This window comes from Protopterus annectens, chromosome 5.part0 (assembly GCF_019279795.1).
Source record: "Protopterus annectens isolate FY-2018-M chromosome 5.part0, PAN1.0, whole genome shotgun sequence".
In the NCBI taxonomy this organism is placed as follows: Eukaryota; Metazoa; Chordata; order Ceratodontiformes; family Protopteridae; genus Protopterus; species Protopterus annectens.
This window is the reverse complement of record NC_056735.1, coordinates 730,596,657-730,615,822: the sequence shown is the minus strand read 5'-3', so window position 1 is coordinate 730,615,822 and position 19,166 is coordinate 730,596,657. Positions and strand designations below refer to the sequence as shown.

The 19,166-nt window shown below is 45.4% G+C and overlaps 1 protein-coding gene across 1 annotated transcript in view; it reads left to right on the top strand.

Annotated features, from left to right (window-relative positions):
• DCUN1D5 (defective in cullin neddylation 1 domain containing 5) overlaps window positions 1-19,166 on the top strand; it is an 882,136-nt gene that overhangs the window by 568,403 nt on the left and 294,567 nt on the right. Inside the window, exon 5 of the mRNA XM_044072580.1 lies at window positions 595-686. Within this exon, the coding sequence (XP_043928515.1) occupies window positions 595-686 (92 nt within the window). The remainder of the gene's footprint in view (window positions 1-594; window positions 687-19,166) is intronic.

Below are 19,166 nucleotides of genomic sequence, written 5' to 3'. Positions count from 1 at the left end.
TTTGAAGGAAAAGATTAGAAACTGAACTCTCTCCTTTTGATGAGTTTAACCTGGTTTGTGGTATATGTGTGTAAGGTGAGGAGGGCACTTAGTGCAACATTTAACAAGATGTTAGTGTAGTCAGTTTTTGCTTCTGTGAATTGTAATTTTATGCAAAACATTCCGTGAATTGTTTTTAAGGATACTTTTTGAAGTATTTAACTTTGTGTGGCATGCATGAGAATGTTGTATATAGATCTTTATCATTCATTTGTTGAACAATCTGTCAACCATGAAATTGCAGTTCATTTTTTTACCTAATTTCCATTTACAGGTTTAATGTGCAGAAAACGCACAGCTCTGCTTTATTTAGTGGTTGGGTACCAGTATGAACTGACATTTAGTGACAGGGGTCTTGATAGCAAGTAGCCTTATCCTGTTCTTCACTGAGTGTAGTGTACTTTTCATGAGAGAATTTGGTGTTGGCATTCTCCATCAATTTATACCTTTTTAAACTAACTTGGCAGGAACATTTTCAAAGTTTGGTAAAGAAAATGAATCATTAGTATGGACATTTCTGTTACATTATCGTCATTTTGTCCCTCTTTGTTTCAGATAATCATGTTAGTTTTAGCCTGGAAGTTGGAGGCCGTGAATATGGGATTTTTCACAAAGGAAGAGTGGGTCAAAGGCATGACGAAATTACAGTAAGAGTTAACATTTTTGTAATTTTCAGCTGTAGTTTCTTTTATTACATAACCATGCTGTCATTTCATGTTTACCCTATAGGAGTTGCCATTATTTAGAAAGTGTCTCAAAAGTGCCCCCCCCCGGCCAGTATATTTAAAATGTTTTAATGTTATTTTTGGCAGCTACCGGTTTCCTTTGTAATGACACTTGCCTTAGAAGGATTGTGGAGTTAGAATTCTGTGCGTATATCTCATTAGTTGTGCAGTCAAGCTGCTTTATTGGATTCAGTTAAGAGAATGTTGCATTAGTCTACCATTTTTTTTCTTGTGTTTGTGCTATTTATTGAATTTTTCATTCCTTTGTCCTGTTGTACTGTCCTTGGGGTAATGACGTCTTTCTTTGGAACCTTTTAGCTTTGAAAGCTGTGATGATCTTAATTCTACATTCCATTCTATCATACTATAAAATCTGAAACTGGAGATTTTGGATCTTAAAATCATATACTTTGAGCAGTAGGAGTCCTGCAAAAAACGCATCTGTTTAGTTGCTTACACTGTTTCCATCATATGTTGAGCGAGTCTTTGATTGTAATTTGTCAGTATTTTTTTCCTCTTCATTGATGATGATTGTGGGAGTTGCCATCCACATGTGCCACTAACAAAAGTCTTAGGGAAATTTCTTATGAAGACTAGAGTTTTTTATTTATATATTTATTAAAAGGTAATTGAGCAAGACCTCTAGAACAAGAGGAAGATACTGAATGTCTAAGAATAAGAGGGAACTGACTCAGCAGAGGAAGCATTCCCTCTGCAGCTTGAACAAGCAAATCAAAAATCTTGTAAAATCCTCTAAAGCTAGTTATGAAGCTAAAATAGCATCCCTAGCGAAGGATCATCACAAGGCTTTCTTTAACTATCTGAAATTTAATAGGGAATGACCAGTTATGTGCCAAACTAGGTAGTATGTGCTACCACTCTTACTGCACTTAAGGAAATTGCCAACCTGCTAGCTGACAGATGTGGTGCAAACTTCACCCCCCCCTGGCCATACCTCAAAGCATAACTGACACCAGTCCTCTACGTAGTATTTCTAGAGATCAGGTCAGAGCTGCACTTTGCAAGACAGAAAACGTGGCCTCAGTGGGACCAGATAACATCCCAGGTTGCTTAATAAACAACCTAAAACCCGACCTAGCCAATTCACTTAGCGTTCTCTTTAACCATAGCCTGAGAACTGGCTTTGTTCCAGCAGAATGGAGAACAGCAACAGTAATCCCCTTGCACAAAGGGGGTGGGCATCAACCAACCCTGGAAACTATAGACCCATAAGTCTAACCGGTTTCATTTGTAAGGCCATGGAAACTATCATCATCATGGATCTTAGTAAGGAACATTGGCAACTTTCAAACTCTAGACCCAGCCTAATTTGGCTTCATTAAGGGTGGATCATGCGTATTAAACCTAGTAGAGTTCTTTGCGAAAGTCACCAAAGCCCTGGATGAAATTAAGACTTGTGCGTACCACCTATTCTTACCTCGCCAAGGCTTCTGACACAATCTCCCATTAAGGTATCATTAAGAAACTCTCCCAGCTGAGGATTAACCCTTGCGTCACTAGATGGGTAGCCAACTGGCTCACCAACAGAACAGATACTGTCAAAGTTGGAGTTTCAATCTCTGCCAAGTCCCTTCACCAGTGGCATACCACAAGGATCTGTGCTGGGCCATTTACTGCTTGGAATCTGTTTCTTGGAAGTCCAGGGTAAAGTTGATGGCCTTTGCACCCATGTTACAATCAGCAAACTTGGTAAGCCAATCATTGAGTCCCCCAGTGTATATTAAGGAGGGCAAACACAGACAAACAATTGGTGCCAAAGCCACAGTTTAAAACTAAGTGCAAAAAAGTGTATTATACCCTTTGGCAAAGTGTAATCCACACTAATTAAAATTACAGTATCGACAGCACCCCCATAAGCTCACACCCAGTGGTACAAGACTTGAACACAGATAACAATCTGAACTTCTACCACCATGTTTCCACAGTGGTAATGAAAGCCTTCTACTTTGTGTACCTTATAAGTAAGGACATCGCATCCAGGTCTAAGGATGCTATAAACCCCACTTTACCTGACTCTCATTAGACCACTGATGGAGTACAATGCTCCCTTTTGTATTTACCTCACAGGACACCTGCAGCAGCTGGAGACCACATAGGTTTCTCACCAGGAAAATACAGGGTATCCAAACCATAACGTATGTGGATAGACTGCAGGCCCTCTCACTGTACTCTGTATAGTATAGGCTGCTGCGTGGTGATTTGTGCCTGGCCTACAGGGCAGTCTCCAACCCCCACCCTGATGAAAATGCTGCACATCCACAAATCTAATGGCACAGGAGTCGCTCATTCTGTGGATCTTAACCTAGTCTGTGACATTAATAGAACATGCTGGAAAGACACCTGTATCTCTCAGAGACTGCCACTCCTCTGGAATAAACTTCCAATTCACATGAAGCAGCTCCTCACTGACACTATTCAAGTGCAACCTAGACAAATGGATGGAAGACCACAAATTCACCCCAGGGGTGGCACCCATGTCCCCCTTATGGACAAGGGTGGTCTGTGTTGACCATAGACTCGCTGCGTGAATTCCGTACATATAATGGCAGTTGGGGCAACTTGGGATTAACAAAGCTAGGCTTGTAAGGGCTGTAGGGTTGCTAGCCTATTAATGTCTTATGAACCTATCCAGGTTTCAGTGTTCTTCACAGTCCCTATTGCAGTACTGATTCTGGGGTCTTCCTGCCATGCAAAACCCCACAACCAGCCCAGTTTTGAGTCTTTACATCATCCCTAGCTGACAGATTTCCAGTCACCAATGTCTGGATGTCAGGCTATAAGAATGTTGTCCGTTAGCTCCTTGTTTGGTTCTTTTTAGCCTTGCAGTATGATGTCTTCTCGTGTGTTCTGTATGCGTGCAGTCCAGTTGACCTGTTTTTCCTGAGAACCACCATCTTCCAGTCCAATAAGTATGCATTGGTGAAATTTCTTTATTAATTTAATGTTTAAACAGTTCTGCAGTTGTTTAAAGTGTGGGAAGCAAATCCCATGTAAAGATGTTTCACTTGTTTTGTCTGTTCTGTTTGGGGCCTCAGCATGACATTTCTAACTGTCCTGACTGCAGACTACAACTAATGAGATATATGCACAGAATTCTAACTCCACAATCCTTCCAAGGCAGAATTCTAGGCGAAAACACTAAAGTGTAGATCTGAGTTACTAGCTGCTCATATGGAGTCGTCTTCTTTGGTTTCCCTGATGGCATTGCAGTCCGTCACTACTGCAGGGCCTCCACAAACTCTGGTGTCACCTATTGCCATTCCAAAAACCTGAAAGACAAAAAGGCCCAGAACCCTGACTTTATCAAGAAAGCTCTAACTCTAGGCCATAAGTCAACCAGAGACGCAGGTGAAAGGTTCCTTTGCAGCCCCTTGGTTTGGAGACTCCTATGCCTGAAACTTCTGTCACTGCTCCTTATGAGGCCGCTATGGTCTCTGGCCTAGACATCCTGTCTACTTCAACTACTGAACCTCTAACCGAAGTAGTGGTTGGATGACTGCAACCTCAGGTCATCCCTTTTAAATGGACACCCAAACCAATGTGTATCACTTCCTTTTTGCTGCCTCCGCCTTTAACCACTTATTCACAGTCTGAAGCCTAAGACATACAAATAGCGCACAAGTTCAAGGCCTTTATGAAATCTAGAGAATCCTCTCATGCTTCTGTTCTGTCATGCTTCTGCTACTGAGGCTTTCACATCCAAAAGAAGTAGGGAGGTAGCTTTTAAGGAGGATGCAGATTCCTCTAGCTGTGAAGATGAGGAGGAATTGTCTTATTCCGAGCATTTGCTATAACAAACTTGCCCAGATTCAGACTCCAGTGTCACCCTGTCTTCCACCTCCCCTCTTGAGGACTTTTCTCTGGGGATGCCCTGCATAGAATGAAGGGAGGCCTTCAGTTGGGAAAGCAAACTGTTCTCACAGGCTCATTGCATTACAGAGAACTGCTAAGTTTGCCTTCACTGGGGCCACTGACTATTCCTCCTGTACATAGTAGTACCAGATTGTCTTTGAAATCATTGCTTTACACCCTGATTCTCTACCCCGTGCTGTATGAAAACCAGGCAGGTTTTTACAGAGTGCATGAATCTCACAAGCATATTTACAAAAATCCAAAGGCTGACCCTTCTGTTGACTACTGAGTCCACAAAAGGCATACATAAGGAACTAACTAGACATCCCTTGCTTGATGACAGGGAAAAGAGTACAATACAGATTTGAGAAAAAAAGTGCACCTCTGCTACCCTGGAAGTGAGAGCTTTAAACTGCCACTTCCATATGTTAAATTCTAGCTAAGATGGTCTGTATTGCATATGGAGTGTTATTTAAGAAAATTCAATAGACTGAAAAGCATTGCAAGTCTCCAGCACACTCCCTAAGTATGGTTATGTCACCTTAGAACCTGTGGCAGCTGTTCTGCAAGAAGCATCTGTCATCTGCAGAGTCATCCACAAACATGCATGGCTCAGGACCCAGCGCCTGTCAGATCAGGTTATGGCTGATCTACTGAATGCTGCACTAAACAAGGACTTTCTTTTTTGTCCTCGAACTGAACACGTTTTTGAAAAGTTGGATAAAAAAGGAAAGCAAATTAAAACTGTGAAGGAGTTTTACTTCTCTCCAACACCAAGGTACCCTTCAAAACCTTGACCTCCCCCCTAGACAAGACAAGGAGTGGCCTCCCTATAGCAGAAGACCTAGACAGTCCAGGAGATGTCAGACAGAACAATCTCAAAGAACAGGGAGCTTCAAAGAGCCCACCCAGCATAGAGACTGAGACAGTTTTTTTTCCCCAGCTTCCTGTAACCCTGCCCATCCTCCTCTCCAAGCCACTGTCTGAAAAACTCTCCTTCCTAACCCAAGGGGAAAACCCATCACCAAGAACCAGTGGAGCTTCAGCATCATAGAGAAAAGGGATACTACATACATTTCAGAGAAATACCACCTTCTTGGGCATGCCAAACCACCCGAAGAGCAGGAAGAGCCTCTTACCAGTTAACCTCTGGGAGCTACTTCATTAAGGAGCTTTCCAGCCCGTCCCTCCAGGGCAAGAGAGAAAAGGCTTCTATTCAAGGATTTTTGTAGCTCCAAAAAAGGACACCGCCTGTTGCCTCATCTTGGACCTTTCAAAGCTAAAACAAGTTTCTTAACATCCCAAAACTGAAAATGCTTACATTACAAAAACTTTTACCCATGGTCTTCCAAGATGCTTTCAATGGTCACTGTAGACCTAAAAGACACAACTCCATGCCCCTATAGCAGATGGTCACAGAAAGTACCTAGGATTTGTAGCTACAGACTCTCACTTCCAGTTCTGTGCTTTACCATTTGGGCCACCTACTGCTCCTAGAGTTTGCAAAAAATGTTCACTTCGTCTGATAGTACATTACAGAACTCTGGGGAGTTCATATTTACCCCTACGTAAATGACTGTTTCATTTAGAGAAGTCTACATCAGTAACTCTAGACCTATTGCAGACTACCATAGACTGCTTTCAGAAGTTAGGTGCCACCTTATATTTAAAAAAAAAATCACAAACTCTTCATCAAACAAGGATCCTATTTCTGGGAGCCCTCATAGATTGAGCCCAAGACAAAATTAGTGTTTCCAGCCCCTGGAAACCATACTGCCTCTCCTTCCATGCCTAAAAAGGAACTTGTGGTGGAAGAGCACCATACAGTGGAACCCAGGGTTGCAGTTCTCTTTTTACAAGAAGCTGACAAGACCATCACCACAGACAGTTCATGCATAGCTTGGGGAGCCTACTTTGGTTCCCTGAAGGTGCAGAGCAAATCAAAAGGAGCTGCTAGCAGTCTACCTGGCCATAAAAGCTTTTCAACAGAACTTAAGCCTAGGGACCCTGCAGATCTGGATAGACAACATCACAGTGATGTGGTACATCATCATCAGCTTCCTTTCTCCCATTTTTCTACATGGGGTCGGGGTATCGTGTTAACTGTCACCAACTTTCTCGATTCAGTGCCACACTCCTGCCTTCAACAATCATGCCTGACTGCAGATCTTCTTTCACACAGTCCATCCACTTCTTTGCTGGACGTCCTTGCTTTCTCTTACCTTCTTCCTGTCTGTCCCAAATCTTCCTCACCAGATTGCCTTCTGCTTTTCTACACATTTGCCCAAACCACCATAATATGTTCTCTTTGATCTTTTCTGCAATTAAAGCTAATTTGGCTTCTGCTCTTATGTCTTCATTTCTTCGTCTGTCCCACGGTGTGCATCCTATCACCTTTCTCAGGCACTTCATTTTCATCACCTCTAGCTTCTTCATCTGTTCTGCCTTTACTGCCCAGGTTTCTGTACCATACAGTAGTATTGGTTGCACCACTGTCTTGTACACCTTACTTTTAAGCTTCTTTGGCATTCTTCTGTCATAGACCACACCTGATACTCTATGCCAGTTGGCTGCAGCCCCTCTAATTCTAGCTGTGACCTCTTCATTCAGACTACCATTCTCAACTACTCTTCCCAGATACTTGAAGCTGTTTACCTGTTCCACTATCTTCCCTTCTATCTCTGTTGTTAGCGTCTTCTGATTTCCCAATTTGCTGTCATTACCACCGTCTTATCTGTTATTAGTGTCATCCTATGTGCCTTCAGATTTGCATTCCGCTCTCCTATCCTTTGCTGAAGTTCTAGCTCAGAGTCTAGCTGTACTGCCACATCGTCTGTGTACAGCAGCTTTGTTGATCCGTCCCCTCCAACCTGTTTGCTAATGTAGTCCATCACCAGTAGGAACAGCAGTGGGCTCAGAGCTGAACCCTGATGTACACCCACACCCATTGGGAACCACTCTGTGAGGCTGAACACCATCCGTACTTGAGTCATTGGGCCATTGTGCATAACCTGCACTAATTCTACCAATGTTTCTGGGACTTCAAACCACAGCAGTACTGCCCAGATCAGCTTTCTTGGGACCGTGTCATATGCTTTCTCCAAGTCTAGGAATTCACAGTTGGAGACTCTCCTCATCTCTAGCTTCTTCTCAAGTATCTGTCTCAATGCAAACATCAGGTCAGTTGTGCTGCATCCTGATCTGAATCCAAACTGCTTATCTCCCATCTTACATTCTACTGCTGTGTATATCAGTTTATCAATCACCCTCTCCAGAACTTACATGCAATGTGATCAGAGTTTGATGCCTCTGTACTGACCACAGTTATTGATGGTTTACTATCAAAATTTCGAACTAAACTCCGTCGACTGCACTTTGTTTGAACATGGAAATTCGAACACTGCAATGTCAAACATCAAACTGCTATCTCGACCCATGTTAAAACACATTCCTAGTTTGGCTTTTGATGTTTGACGTTGCCGTTTTTGAATTTCCGTGTTCAAACAAAGTGCAGTCGATGGAGTTCAGTTCGAAATTTTAATAGTAAACCTTATTGATGTCCCCTTTTTTCTTGTACACTGGCACGAGTATGCTTATATTCCAGTCATCTGGGATATGCCTTTCTCTCTGCACTGCTTAGTACCCTCAGGAGCCATTTCTCCCCCATCTCACCCAGCATCTTTATCATATCTGCTGTGACTTCATCTGAGCCTGCTGCTTTCCCTTACTTCATTTTCTTTAGTGCTGTTCCTACTACTTCTAGAGTGGGCTCCTCCTCTTCTCTCATTGTAGGCTCTTTCTGGGACAGTACAACTTCTGTGGGGTTTTCTTCATTCAGAAGCTGCTGGAAATGCTCCTTCAGTCTGCCTTTGATGTCCTCTGGGCTGGTGAGCAGGTTGTTGCTGGCATCCCTTATGAAGGGTGTCTTGACTATCTTTGTCTTTGCCTTGCAACCTAATATAGTATGTTAAGTTGTCTATCTCGCCTTCATTCTTGCTGGATGGGTTCGGAGCCGACCTCGGCTCCGACTCGGCCACTCTAAAAGCTCGAGAGTTGGTTCCACCGGCTCGAGGCTCCCCTTATATCCCACAATGCTAGGCGAGAGTTACCTCAGATCTCGTTTGCCGCTACAGCTTCGAGGTTGGTTGTTTCTACCGGTTCCTGGTAAGTACTATTTTCTTGTGAAATTAGTCTTAAAAACCCCTTTAATTTAATATTTTTACTTAGTTTAGAGTAGGTTAGAAACTTTTATTCCCTACCCAAAAAAAAAAAAAAAAAAAATTTCCGTTTCTTTTCCCCAAGAACCTTTGGTTCTTCCCTTGGGCCTATAGGCCTTTCCTTCCCTAGTGGAGTGTGTGTGTTTCATTGTAGTTTAAATTACTAGTACTACTACTACTTTTATTGTATTAACTTGACAGGGTATAACTAGTGTGTTTGTGTGCGTGTTTGTGTACACCTGTTCAGACAAAAATGTCTAAAGAAGCAAAGGTCTCCGGATTCAAGAAGTGTGATGCGTGCTGTCAGAAAATGTCTCTGACAGACGCTCACACTTCTTGTGTCTATTGTCTGGGGCCTTTGCACCTGCAGGACTCCTGTGCTGTGTGCCATGGCTTCAGCCCCAGGGTCCTGCAGGAAAGAAAGAATAAATTAATTCTTAGAGGCTTACTCAAGCCAGAGGATTCCCTGTCTGTTTCAACAGGGAAGCCCTCTAAGGCATCTAGGTCTTCGGCTCCGGCAACTGAGCCGAGACCTAAGGTTTCTCAACCTTTGCCTTCATCGGCTCCGGCTGGAGCCGATAAGTCTCATTCCACAGTTTCTGTGGTTCCCTCGGCTCCGGCCGGAGCCGAGGTAATAGAAGTTCCCGTGTCGGTTCCGACCAGACCTTCGGAGCCGACAACTAGGAAGAGGTCTAGGTCACCATCTCTTGGCTCCGTTCATTCGGCTCCAGGATCTCCCCTGCTGTCTGAACGGAGCCAAAGGTCTCACTCCTCTAGGTCATCGAGGCTGTCGGATCATGACCTTCAGAGGGTAGTGAGTCGACTACTTAAGTCCGAGGCACTGGCCCAGATGCTTCAGAGCCAGACTCATCAGTCGATGCCTGCCCCGGTCCATCAACATATTCCTCCTTCGACTCTCTTGAGCTCGGAGCCGGGTCGTGTCGGAACCGAGACTGTGATTACGTCGGAGCCGATACAATTGTCTTCGGCTCCGTCGGCTCCGTTTTCTTCCTTGGAAGAATCTCGGCGCCGGACTTCCCTCGTCGGCTCCGAGGGGGTGAGTGGCATCAGACCCTTGTCCGACCCCCCTCTCCCTCTCGGGGCTTCGGCGCTGGTGAGTTCGGCTCCGACATCGGCCTCGGAGCCATCACTGTCGGTGCCGAGGGGGGTTCTTAGCTTCTCGGAGCAGGGACCTCTGGCTCTGCCTGACAGGGGTGCATTCGAGGTCATGCGGAGTGTGTTAGAGCCTGGCTCTACTCCACAGTCGGCTCCGTCCGCCCCTCCCTCTATGCTGCCTCAGGCTAAGTCGACTCACTCCCTCATCCAGGACCGCAGAGAGCCAGCTCCTCAGGAGCCCCCTGTGGGGATTTCATCCTCTTCCGAGGCCTCTCCTGATTTGGCAGAAGAGCCCCCTCGGAAGAGGAAGTGTAAGAGGAAACACATTGACTCACCTGAGTCCATCACGTCAGACACAGATTTGGATGATTCTGAGGGTTCCCCCCGTTCCCCTTCTGAAGATGTCTCATTTGCAGACATTCTGGAGATCCTGAAACAGAGGGGAAATTGGCCAGCCCTCAACCCTTCGGAGGATGAATCTGTGTATCTTGAGGCGTTTGGCTCTCGTCCTTCCACCTCCTGGGTGTCCCCCTTGACCCCCTCATGCAGGTGGTTGCTAAGAAGGCATGGACGGCTCCTGATTCAGTGGACCCCACTCCCAGGAGACCCTCTAAGTTCATAACAGCTCCAGCAGACAAACAATTTTTAACAAAAGGAGTTTCTGTGGATGCTATGGTGGTAGCTGCTGCCACAAAGAAGGAACTAGCTGATCCTTCAGTACCTGTCCATCCACCTAACAAGGAATCTAGGTCCATGGATAGGTGCGGAAGCGGATGTTCTCCTCAGCGACATTTACCATGCGTTCGCTGAACTACCTGTGCCATTTTACTCGTCTTCAAAGGGACTTGATCAAGGAAGCGAGTGAAATGTTAAAGGATCCTACAGCTGCGGGTTTCCAAGTCAAGATGAACACGCAGCTGGCTACCCTTAATTCCATAACCAACTCCTCCATGCGCCTTCTTTCTTACGCGGCTGATGGAGCGAGCAGAGCCGCAGGGACAGGTGTAGCCTTACGTAGGCACGCCTGGATGCGGCTATGCAATTTTGCGGACCCTTTCAAGACGTCTTTCACGAACTCCCCTTTTGATGGATCATCTCTCTTTGGTCCTCAAGTGAAAGAAACTCTGACTAGGTGCGAGACTGATGGCAAGACCCTTTCTGCCGTCGGAGTCCGTTTTTCTACTCCTTCCAGGCCTTACCCCAAAGGCCAGAAGGGTGGAAAGATGTGGTTCCATAAACAATCGCAAGGGACTTCGCCTGACGCACAGAGTCGTTCCCACCAGAGGCAGAGGTGGGAATAACAATGGTAGACGCCGCCCTAGGGGCAGGGGGGGTCCGCAGAACCAGGGCAATCGAGAAGCCTTCCCTGACAAGCCCTTTCAGCATCCCTGAGGTGTTGCCCGACTGCCCATCTTCGGAGGCAGTCGGGGGAAGATTGTCACTGTACTCAGAAGCCTGACTATCCCTGACACAAGACAAATGGGTCCAGTCCATCATTTCGAAGGCTATTCTATCCCCTTTTTCGCTTCCAAATCAGTCAAAAAATCCCTTCCAGATGTTCCACCGCTCAAAGGGATCTAGCAGCTTTGGAAATTTCAAAACTGCTTGCAAAAGAGCAATTCAGCCAGTGCCAGCAGACCAACAAGGATCCGGAATCTACTCAAGGTTCTTTTAGTTCCAAAGAAAACAGGGGACTGGAGACCGATATTGGATCTCAGTGTCTTGAACAAATCAGTCAAGAAAACAAGATTTCGGATGGTCACGCTGCAATCCATCCTTCCCCTTTTGGGCAAAGGAAACTGGATGTGCTCTATAGACCTTCGGGATGCGTACTATCACATAAAATGAACAGACGCTCCAGAAGATTCCTCCGCTTCAGGCTGGGAACCAGTCATTTTCAGTTCAGGGCCCTGCCCTTTGGTCTCACCACTGCCCCGGTGTTTACCAAATGCATGGCAGTGGTAGCTTCTCACCTGAGACGACAAGGATTCCAGGTGTTTCCATATTTGGACGACTGGCTCCTCACAGCTCCCACCAAGCATCTCCTTCTGATGGCCAGAGATTACACTTTTCGCGTTTGTCAAAAGCTGGGTATTTCAATAAATTGCGAAAAGTCTGTTTTGTCGCCTTGTCGTACTATTACCTACATATGGGCAAATCTAGATACGATAAACATGTCTGCAAGGCTAACACATCAAAGGATATCAGACATTCACAAATTGGTATCACTCCTTCTCAACAACAACAGAATCAAAGCCAGGTTAGTTCTAAAGGTATTGGGAATTATGGCAGCTGCCATACCTCTCCTCCCATTAGCCAGATACCACATGCGGATCCTTCAGTGGATGCTTTTTACTCAATGGTCATACCAGGAACTTCCAATGTCTCACACCATTGTGATCACACAGGCGTGCAAAAGCATCTCATGTGGTGGATGTCTTCCCCATCTCCTGTCGGGAAGACCTTTTGTTCCACCTCCTCCGGTTGCTATACTGACAACGGATGCCTCCCTGATCGGGTGGGGGGGGCATTATCAGGGCAGGACAGTCCAGGGCACATGGCAACCAAATGAATGCCACTTGCACATAAATGTTCTGGAGATGAGAGCAGTGCTTTTAGCGTTGCAAGCCCTTCAAGACTCTCTTCCCTTGGGAACAATTGCAATCCAGACAGACAATATGTCTGTAGTGTGGTACATCAACAAACAAGGCGGAACCAGATCATATCCCCTGTGTCGAGAAGCACTCAGACTGTGGCAATGGGCGATTTCTTCTCAGCGTTTTCTGATAGCAACGCACATCCCGGGAAGTCCAATCATATTATGGACAAGTTGAGCAGAGCTATTCTCATGCCTCACGAGTGGTCTCTGAAAGACTCTGTAGTGAGAGAAATTTTTCTCAAGTGGGGTCAGCCTTGCTGCAATCTTTTTGCTACTCCCCAAAACAGCAAGTGCAGAGAATATTTCACTCTATTCCCTTTACCAGGCCAACCCAGCAGAGACGCTCTGGTCCAGGTTTGGCCCCGGGGACTTCTGTATGCATTTCCTCCTTTCCCACTGATCTCTCAAGTAATTCAGAAAGCTATCGCTCAGAAGGCCTCATTGATCCTCATTGCTCCTTACTGGCCTCGACAAGTGTGGTTCCCCTTTCTACATCGTTTTCTCTTGGAGCGACCGTGGAATCTGGACCTAGTTCCAGATCTTTTGATCCATCAGTCGGGTCAGTTTCATCGCTCCCTCCCCTCTCTGAACCTCACTGCTTGGTTCCTCCATTTCCAACCTTAGCCAGGCTTCCTCAATTATCTCACTCTGTTAGAGATATATTGATAGCTTCCCATAAATCTTCCACTCGAAAGATTTATTTGAGTAAGTGGAAACGCTTCTCATATTGGGCACAAGGAAAGGACATAGATCCTTTCACCGCTTCCATCCAACTAGTCCTTGATTTTCTAGCTGAACTCTTCCATGCAGGTTCATCTCCCTCTACACTTAAAGTTCAATTGGCAGCTATTTCTAACTTTCATGTGGGTATTTCTGAATCTGCCCTAATGTCCCACAAACTCTGCAAAGCCTTTTTGAAAGGAGTTTTTCTTCTCAGACCTCTTATAAGAAATCCTCCTTCTCCTTGGGACCTAAATTTAGTTCTTGCTTCTTTGATTCTTCCCCTTTTCGAACCTGCAGCTTCCTGTTCCTTAAAATTGTTATCATGGAAAACTCTTTTTCTGGTAGCTATTACATCAGCTAGAAGAGTTTCAGAGCTTCAAGCACTCAGTTGTCGTCCTCCTTATCTTTTGTTTCATAAGGACAGAGTATCCTTACGAACTAACCCGTCCTTTTTGCCTAAGGTGGTCTCGACATCAAATCTAAACCAAAGCATTGACTTCCTTGTCTTTTTTCCAGAGTATTCCAATAGGTCTGAACAAAAATTACACTGCCTGGATGTTCATCGTCAATTGAGGTACTACTTGGATAGAACAAAACAATTCAGAAAATCTGATCAGCTGTTTGTCTCCTATGCAGAAAGCAGAAAGGGACTTTCAGTTTCAAAGGTATCATTATCCAGATGGCTAACATCTTTGATTTCCCTGGTATATGAAATTAGACAACAAAAATTGCCTAATAAACCTAAAGCCCATTCCACCAGAGCTTTGGCTACTTCTTTAGCCTTCCAAGACAGACTGCCTATTGACACCATTTGTGCAGCGGCTACTTGGGCTACTCCTCACACTTTTATTTCTCATTATAAGTTGGATTTAGCTTCTAGGCATAGAGCTAATTTTGGTTCCACTGTTCTCAGGAGTCTGTTCCGTTAGGCCACCCGGGACAAGGTGCTAGGGACGCAGTCCCATCCAGCAAGAATGAAGGCGAGATAGACAACTTAACATATAGAAGTTATGTTCTTACCATAACGTTCCATGTTAGTTGTCTTCTTCTCGCCTTCTTCTTCGTCCCACCCTCCTTCCCCCTGGCCTGGACAGACCTAGAGGAGTTGTGATCGTGACCTCTCTTTCTACCACCTCTTTCTTAGGCATATGCTGTTGTGCATATTTCCTGGATCAGGATGTAGGTCACCCTTCTTTCTTCCTGTTCTTAGAGGTGGACTCTGTTTAGAGTTATTCTGTTACTATTATAAGCTGGGGTTAGCTTACAAACGAGATCTGAGGTAACTCTCGCCTAGCATTGTGGGATATAAGGGGAGCCTCGAGCCGGTGGAACCAACTCTCGAGCTTTTAGAGTGGCCGAGTCGGAGCCGAGGTCGGCTCCGAACCCATCCAGCAAGAAGAAGGCGAGAAGAAGACAACTAACATGGAACGTTATGGTAAGAACATAACTTCTATTTTTGTGCCCCTTACTGAGTCACTTTCCGGAAGTTGGTACAGTGCCTCCAATGCCCTATTCTTTGCTATTGCAGCTTCTTTGTTAGCCAACCAGTAGTCCTTCCTAGCCTGGTCAGTCTTTTCTGTCTCCCATTTCTTCCTGCACTCCATTTTTCTTTTGATGACTTCCTGGACTTCTACATTCCACCACCAGCTTTCCTTATGTAGCTTATTTCCATACCTGGCTCGGCCACATGTCTTTTCTGTAGTCCTAGCACATGCTGTTTTTAAGCACTGCCATTCTTCTTTAACTCCATCTATTTCTTCCTCTTCTTGGGGTGCTAGAGCCATTAGTAATTCCTTGAACTGTTGTACTTTCTTTCCAGTCAACACAAGCACACCAAAAACCTTAGAAACCTACACTAAACCTTACATACACAACTATCTATGCACTAACTTTAACCCTCACCCTAACCCTAAGGTCTGTCACTATTGCACACTTACCTTACCCGCACCCTAACGTCCGTCACTATCGCATACTTACAGTCGCGCTAATTTCACGTCGGTGTTTTCAGCATCGGGATTTCAAACGGTCTGTTATTTCCATTGTCTATCTTCCGGTCTTGGAGTTGTGAATATCGTTCTTGTGTACTGTCTGTCTACTGTAGACCCAGCGGCACATATACTCCTCCCACCATTAGCACTGGTCCCTGGCGTGGGTCAGAGTAGGTCGGGTCCTCAACCCACTTATCACCAATAACTACCCATGCCTATTTTTGGTGACATAGTCAACATGACCAAATCACCTAGAGCCATATTTTGCACTGTCGAGTGGCTAGCCCTCCCACGGCACGCAATCTGTGATCCATGTTCTCTTGTCGTGAGGATACTGTGCACCACAGTAGATGCCCAAAGCGATTGGTCTGTACAACTCTTCCCCTTATAGGGCACCAGTCACTTTGGGCATTCATTGGTGAGTTTGAGATGGTATATAAGCAAGGGGAACTTTCTTCTACCCACTGTGCAGCCTTTCCAGGAAGGTTTGGATGCTGGCTTAAGAAATGGAGCTAACCCTCACTGCTTGTGATATACTGGGTCAGAACAGTAACCTGTCAGATTCTCTAAGCAGAGATCTTCTAGACCCCATTGAGTGAATGTTGAAGAGAGTGGTCTTCCTGGACCTAACCATACTGTGCGTGTAGGGGGACCCTTAATAGACCTTTTCATCTCCCACCACAACAAACTGCAGAAGTTCTGCTCCAGAACTCAACACCCAGGAACTTGTAAAATAGATACTTTTCTCTTTCACATTGATCATTTGGTTCCTGTATGCATTCCCGCTCTTAACACTGATCCCGAGGGTACTGACCATAATCAGGGCAGACAGACCCAACATGATTCTAATGCCCCCCTTCTGGCTGAGACCACAATGGTTCCCCTCCTTCCTGACACTCAGTGAGAGGAGATTCCGCACCCTACCGTAAGACGTAGCTCTCCTCAGCCCAGCCAAGGGATCTGCTTTCTACCCCCACCTAGCCGGTTAACAGTTTGGAGGATTGGGTTGTGACAACAAGGAATGTATCCTATCTCAAGGAAGGGAAGCAAGGAAACCCAAGGCTAGGAAATTGTACCTGGAAAAATGGAAAGGATTTTCTATATGGTGTCACAGCAAGAACACCAGCTTTTCTCAGGCAGAGACATTAACTCCGTCTTGCAGTACCTGTCAGGACCGTTTAGAGAAGGACTTTCCTGTTCAAGCATTAAAGTTCATGCATCTGCTGTATCAGCTTGCATGCACACTGCTTCATCAATATTCTTGCATCCCCCCACACATGAAACTTTTTTCGAAAGGGGTAATTCAGTTTAAACCCACCCATAAGGACCCTGTTCCTGCATGGGAGTCTAAACTGCTAGAAAAACTAACCTTGCCCCCCCCCCCCTTTGAGCCTGCTGCCACTGCTTCTCTAAAGATGCTCACCTGGAAGACCACTTTTCATATAGCTGGCATATCAGCAAGGAGGGTTTCAGAGCTACAAGCCCTCGTGTGGAAAGATCCTTTCACTGTCTTTCACAGGGGAAGGATAACACTCAGAATAAACCCATCTTTTATGACTGAGGTTTATCAGAACTTGATGTAAACTAGGCTATTCACCTGCCAGTCTTTTTCCCAAATCCACAGAACAGGGCGGAGTAAGTTCTCCACTTCTTGGATGTGCATAGACAGCTCAGGCAGTGTTTAGAAAAGACAAAACTCCCTAATAGAGCAGAACAATTACTGGAGGCTTTCTCACAGGGTAAACAGGTTGAAGCCGGTCTCCAAACAAACCATTTCAAAATGGATACAAAACTACATTAAGTTCTGATACTGTCACCATGGAAAAGATTTACCCAGACATATTAAAACCCATTCCACCAGGCAAAGGGCAGCGTTCCTCAAAAGAGTCCCTACCGAAGCCATCTTAGAGGCAGCCACATGGAGTTCAGTACATACTTGTACAAAACACTAACGTAGGCAGTGTCTCCGGGGCAAGAATAGGTTTCACCACTGCAGTCCTGCAAAACCTTATTTCCTAAAAATCATACAGATGACCCATCACCCACCTGTTAGCTTTGGGAGTCCTCAGAAGAATCAGTACTGCAGCACTGAGTATGACAGAGTACAGTTGTGTCCCACTTACCATAGCTGTAGATGTTCAAGTAGATCAGTGTTGCAGTATATACTCCCACCCTCCAACGTCTCGGTCTGCTGACTGCTTCGCCTTGTTGGGTGTAATGGGTAGAGGAGTTTTATGCAGATAGTCCTCTTATCGCCATCTTTTCTTTTCTGCTTCCTATGTTTTCTCCTTCCTCATCACTTAAATTCAGACAACTGGGGAGGTTGTGCTGATGTTCTTCATGTTTCACTGCTGCAGTCGTCACATTTGGGTTATCTGCCTGCAGGTGGCCCTCAGCCGTCCCAAATACCAGAGTCTTGGATTCCTGTGTCAGATGCTGTCGCTTCTTCCATGACGTCGGGGGTAGAAGAACATGCAGCCGACGCCATTACGTCAGTCTTTCTTGCCATGCGGTGCCCGAAGCAGAAGCACTTCACAAGTGCCGTTCGGCCAACTCCTTAATTTTCGTTTTCGAGTTTCAGAACCAGAGTCTTAAAAAAAAGCTAAGTACCTCGTTGGGGATCCTTTTTCTTGCTCCTTACCGATGTCAGTAAAAGTGAACAATTGTCTTGCATGTGGAAAGCAAATACCTCATAAAGATTTTCATTCGTACTGCATTCCTTGCCTAGGCCCAGACCACGACGTTCCTCGCTGTCGGTTCTGTGCCCTGTTCAACACCCAAACTATTCGTCGTCTGGCTATATTTGCAGCAGATTATTTTGGCCCTCTGTCTAACTATCCCGAAATGGCTTCGGTAAGCCATCTGACTACCGATATTCCAAAAAAAAAAGTAAAGATAAAGACAGACCGCATAGGTCCAAAACTGCTGATGATGCTTCCGTTAAGCTAGTCGCCAGTCCACTGGTACTCAGTGAGACGCTTTCGCAGAACTTGATACCCACTACTTCAGATTCGCAGGCCTCTGCTGAGACCCATTCAGAGTCCAGTATGCCGCGAGATGCTTCACCGACTATGGAACCTGCGGATGTCTCTACTTTGGATGGGTCCAGAGCCGCTGTGCAGGCACCGGCGTCTGAGGGTGTATTCAGACCTACAGACTTGCATTTTAAACAGACGCCATCATCTTTTTCCAGGCCCAAAATACAACCCACACCTAGAAAACCGACGTCCAGACCGCATGTTCAGGGCCATATGCCTAAAAATCAAATGCTTCGAAAGGCTGAAGACCTTATTACCTTAATTAGGGGAAGCCAGCCTTCCCCGTCTAAGAGTTCTAGAACTGAATTTCCTTCTGATCAGGATTCTGATATTTCGGTTTCTTCTGTCTACCAGGATTTTCCCTTAACTACCTATGAGGACTCTGATGGCAGAGGATTCCATTCCCTCTGCTTCCCCTCCAGAAAATTTTTCTTTTGGTGAAACCTTGCATGCTCTTGGAGGACATTTCCGCTGGGAAAGCCAGGATTACTCTGACTCCAAAAAGAGGCTTAGGGAATTCTTACTCCTCCCTCAACACAAGCCTTTAGCTATCCCTCTTGTTCTAGACATTGTAGATGATGCTTTCTTGGAATCTAGCCCCTCCCCAGACTCTTTACCTCCCACTTCCAGGAAGCCTGACAGGTATTATGGAGTGCCTGATTCCCACAAGTTCCTCTTCAAAAATCCTACTGCAGATCCAGAGAACATTTCCGAAGGACCAAAAAGCATTAAGGCTACTGCTGCTAAAAATCCTACCCCTTCTGATAAGAGATTCTAGAGCCTTGGAC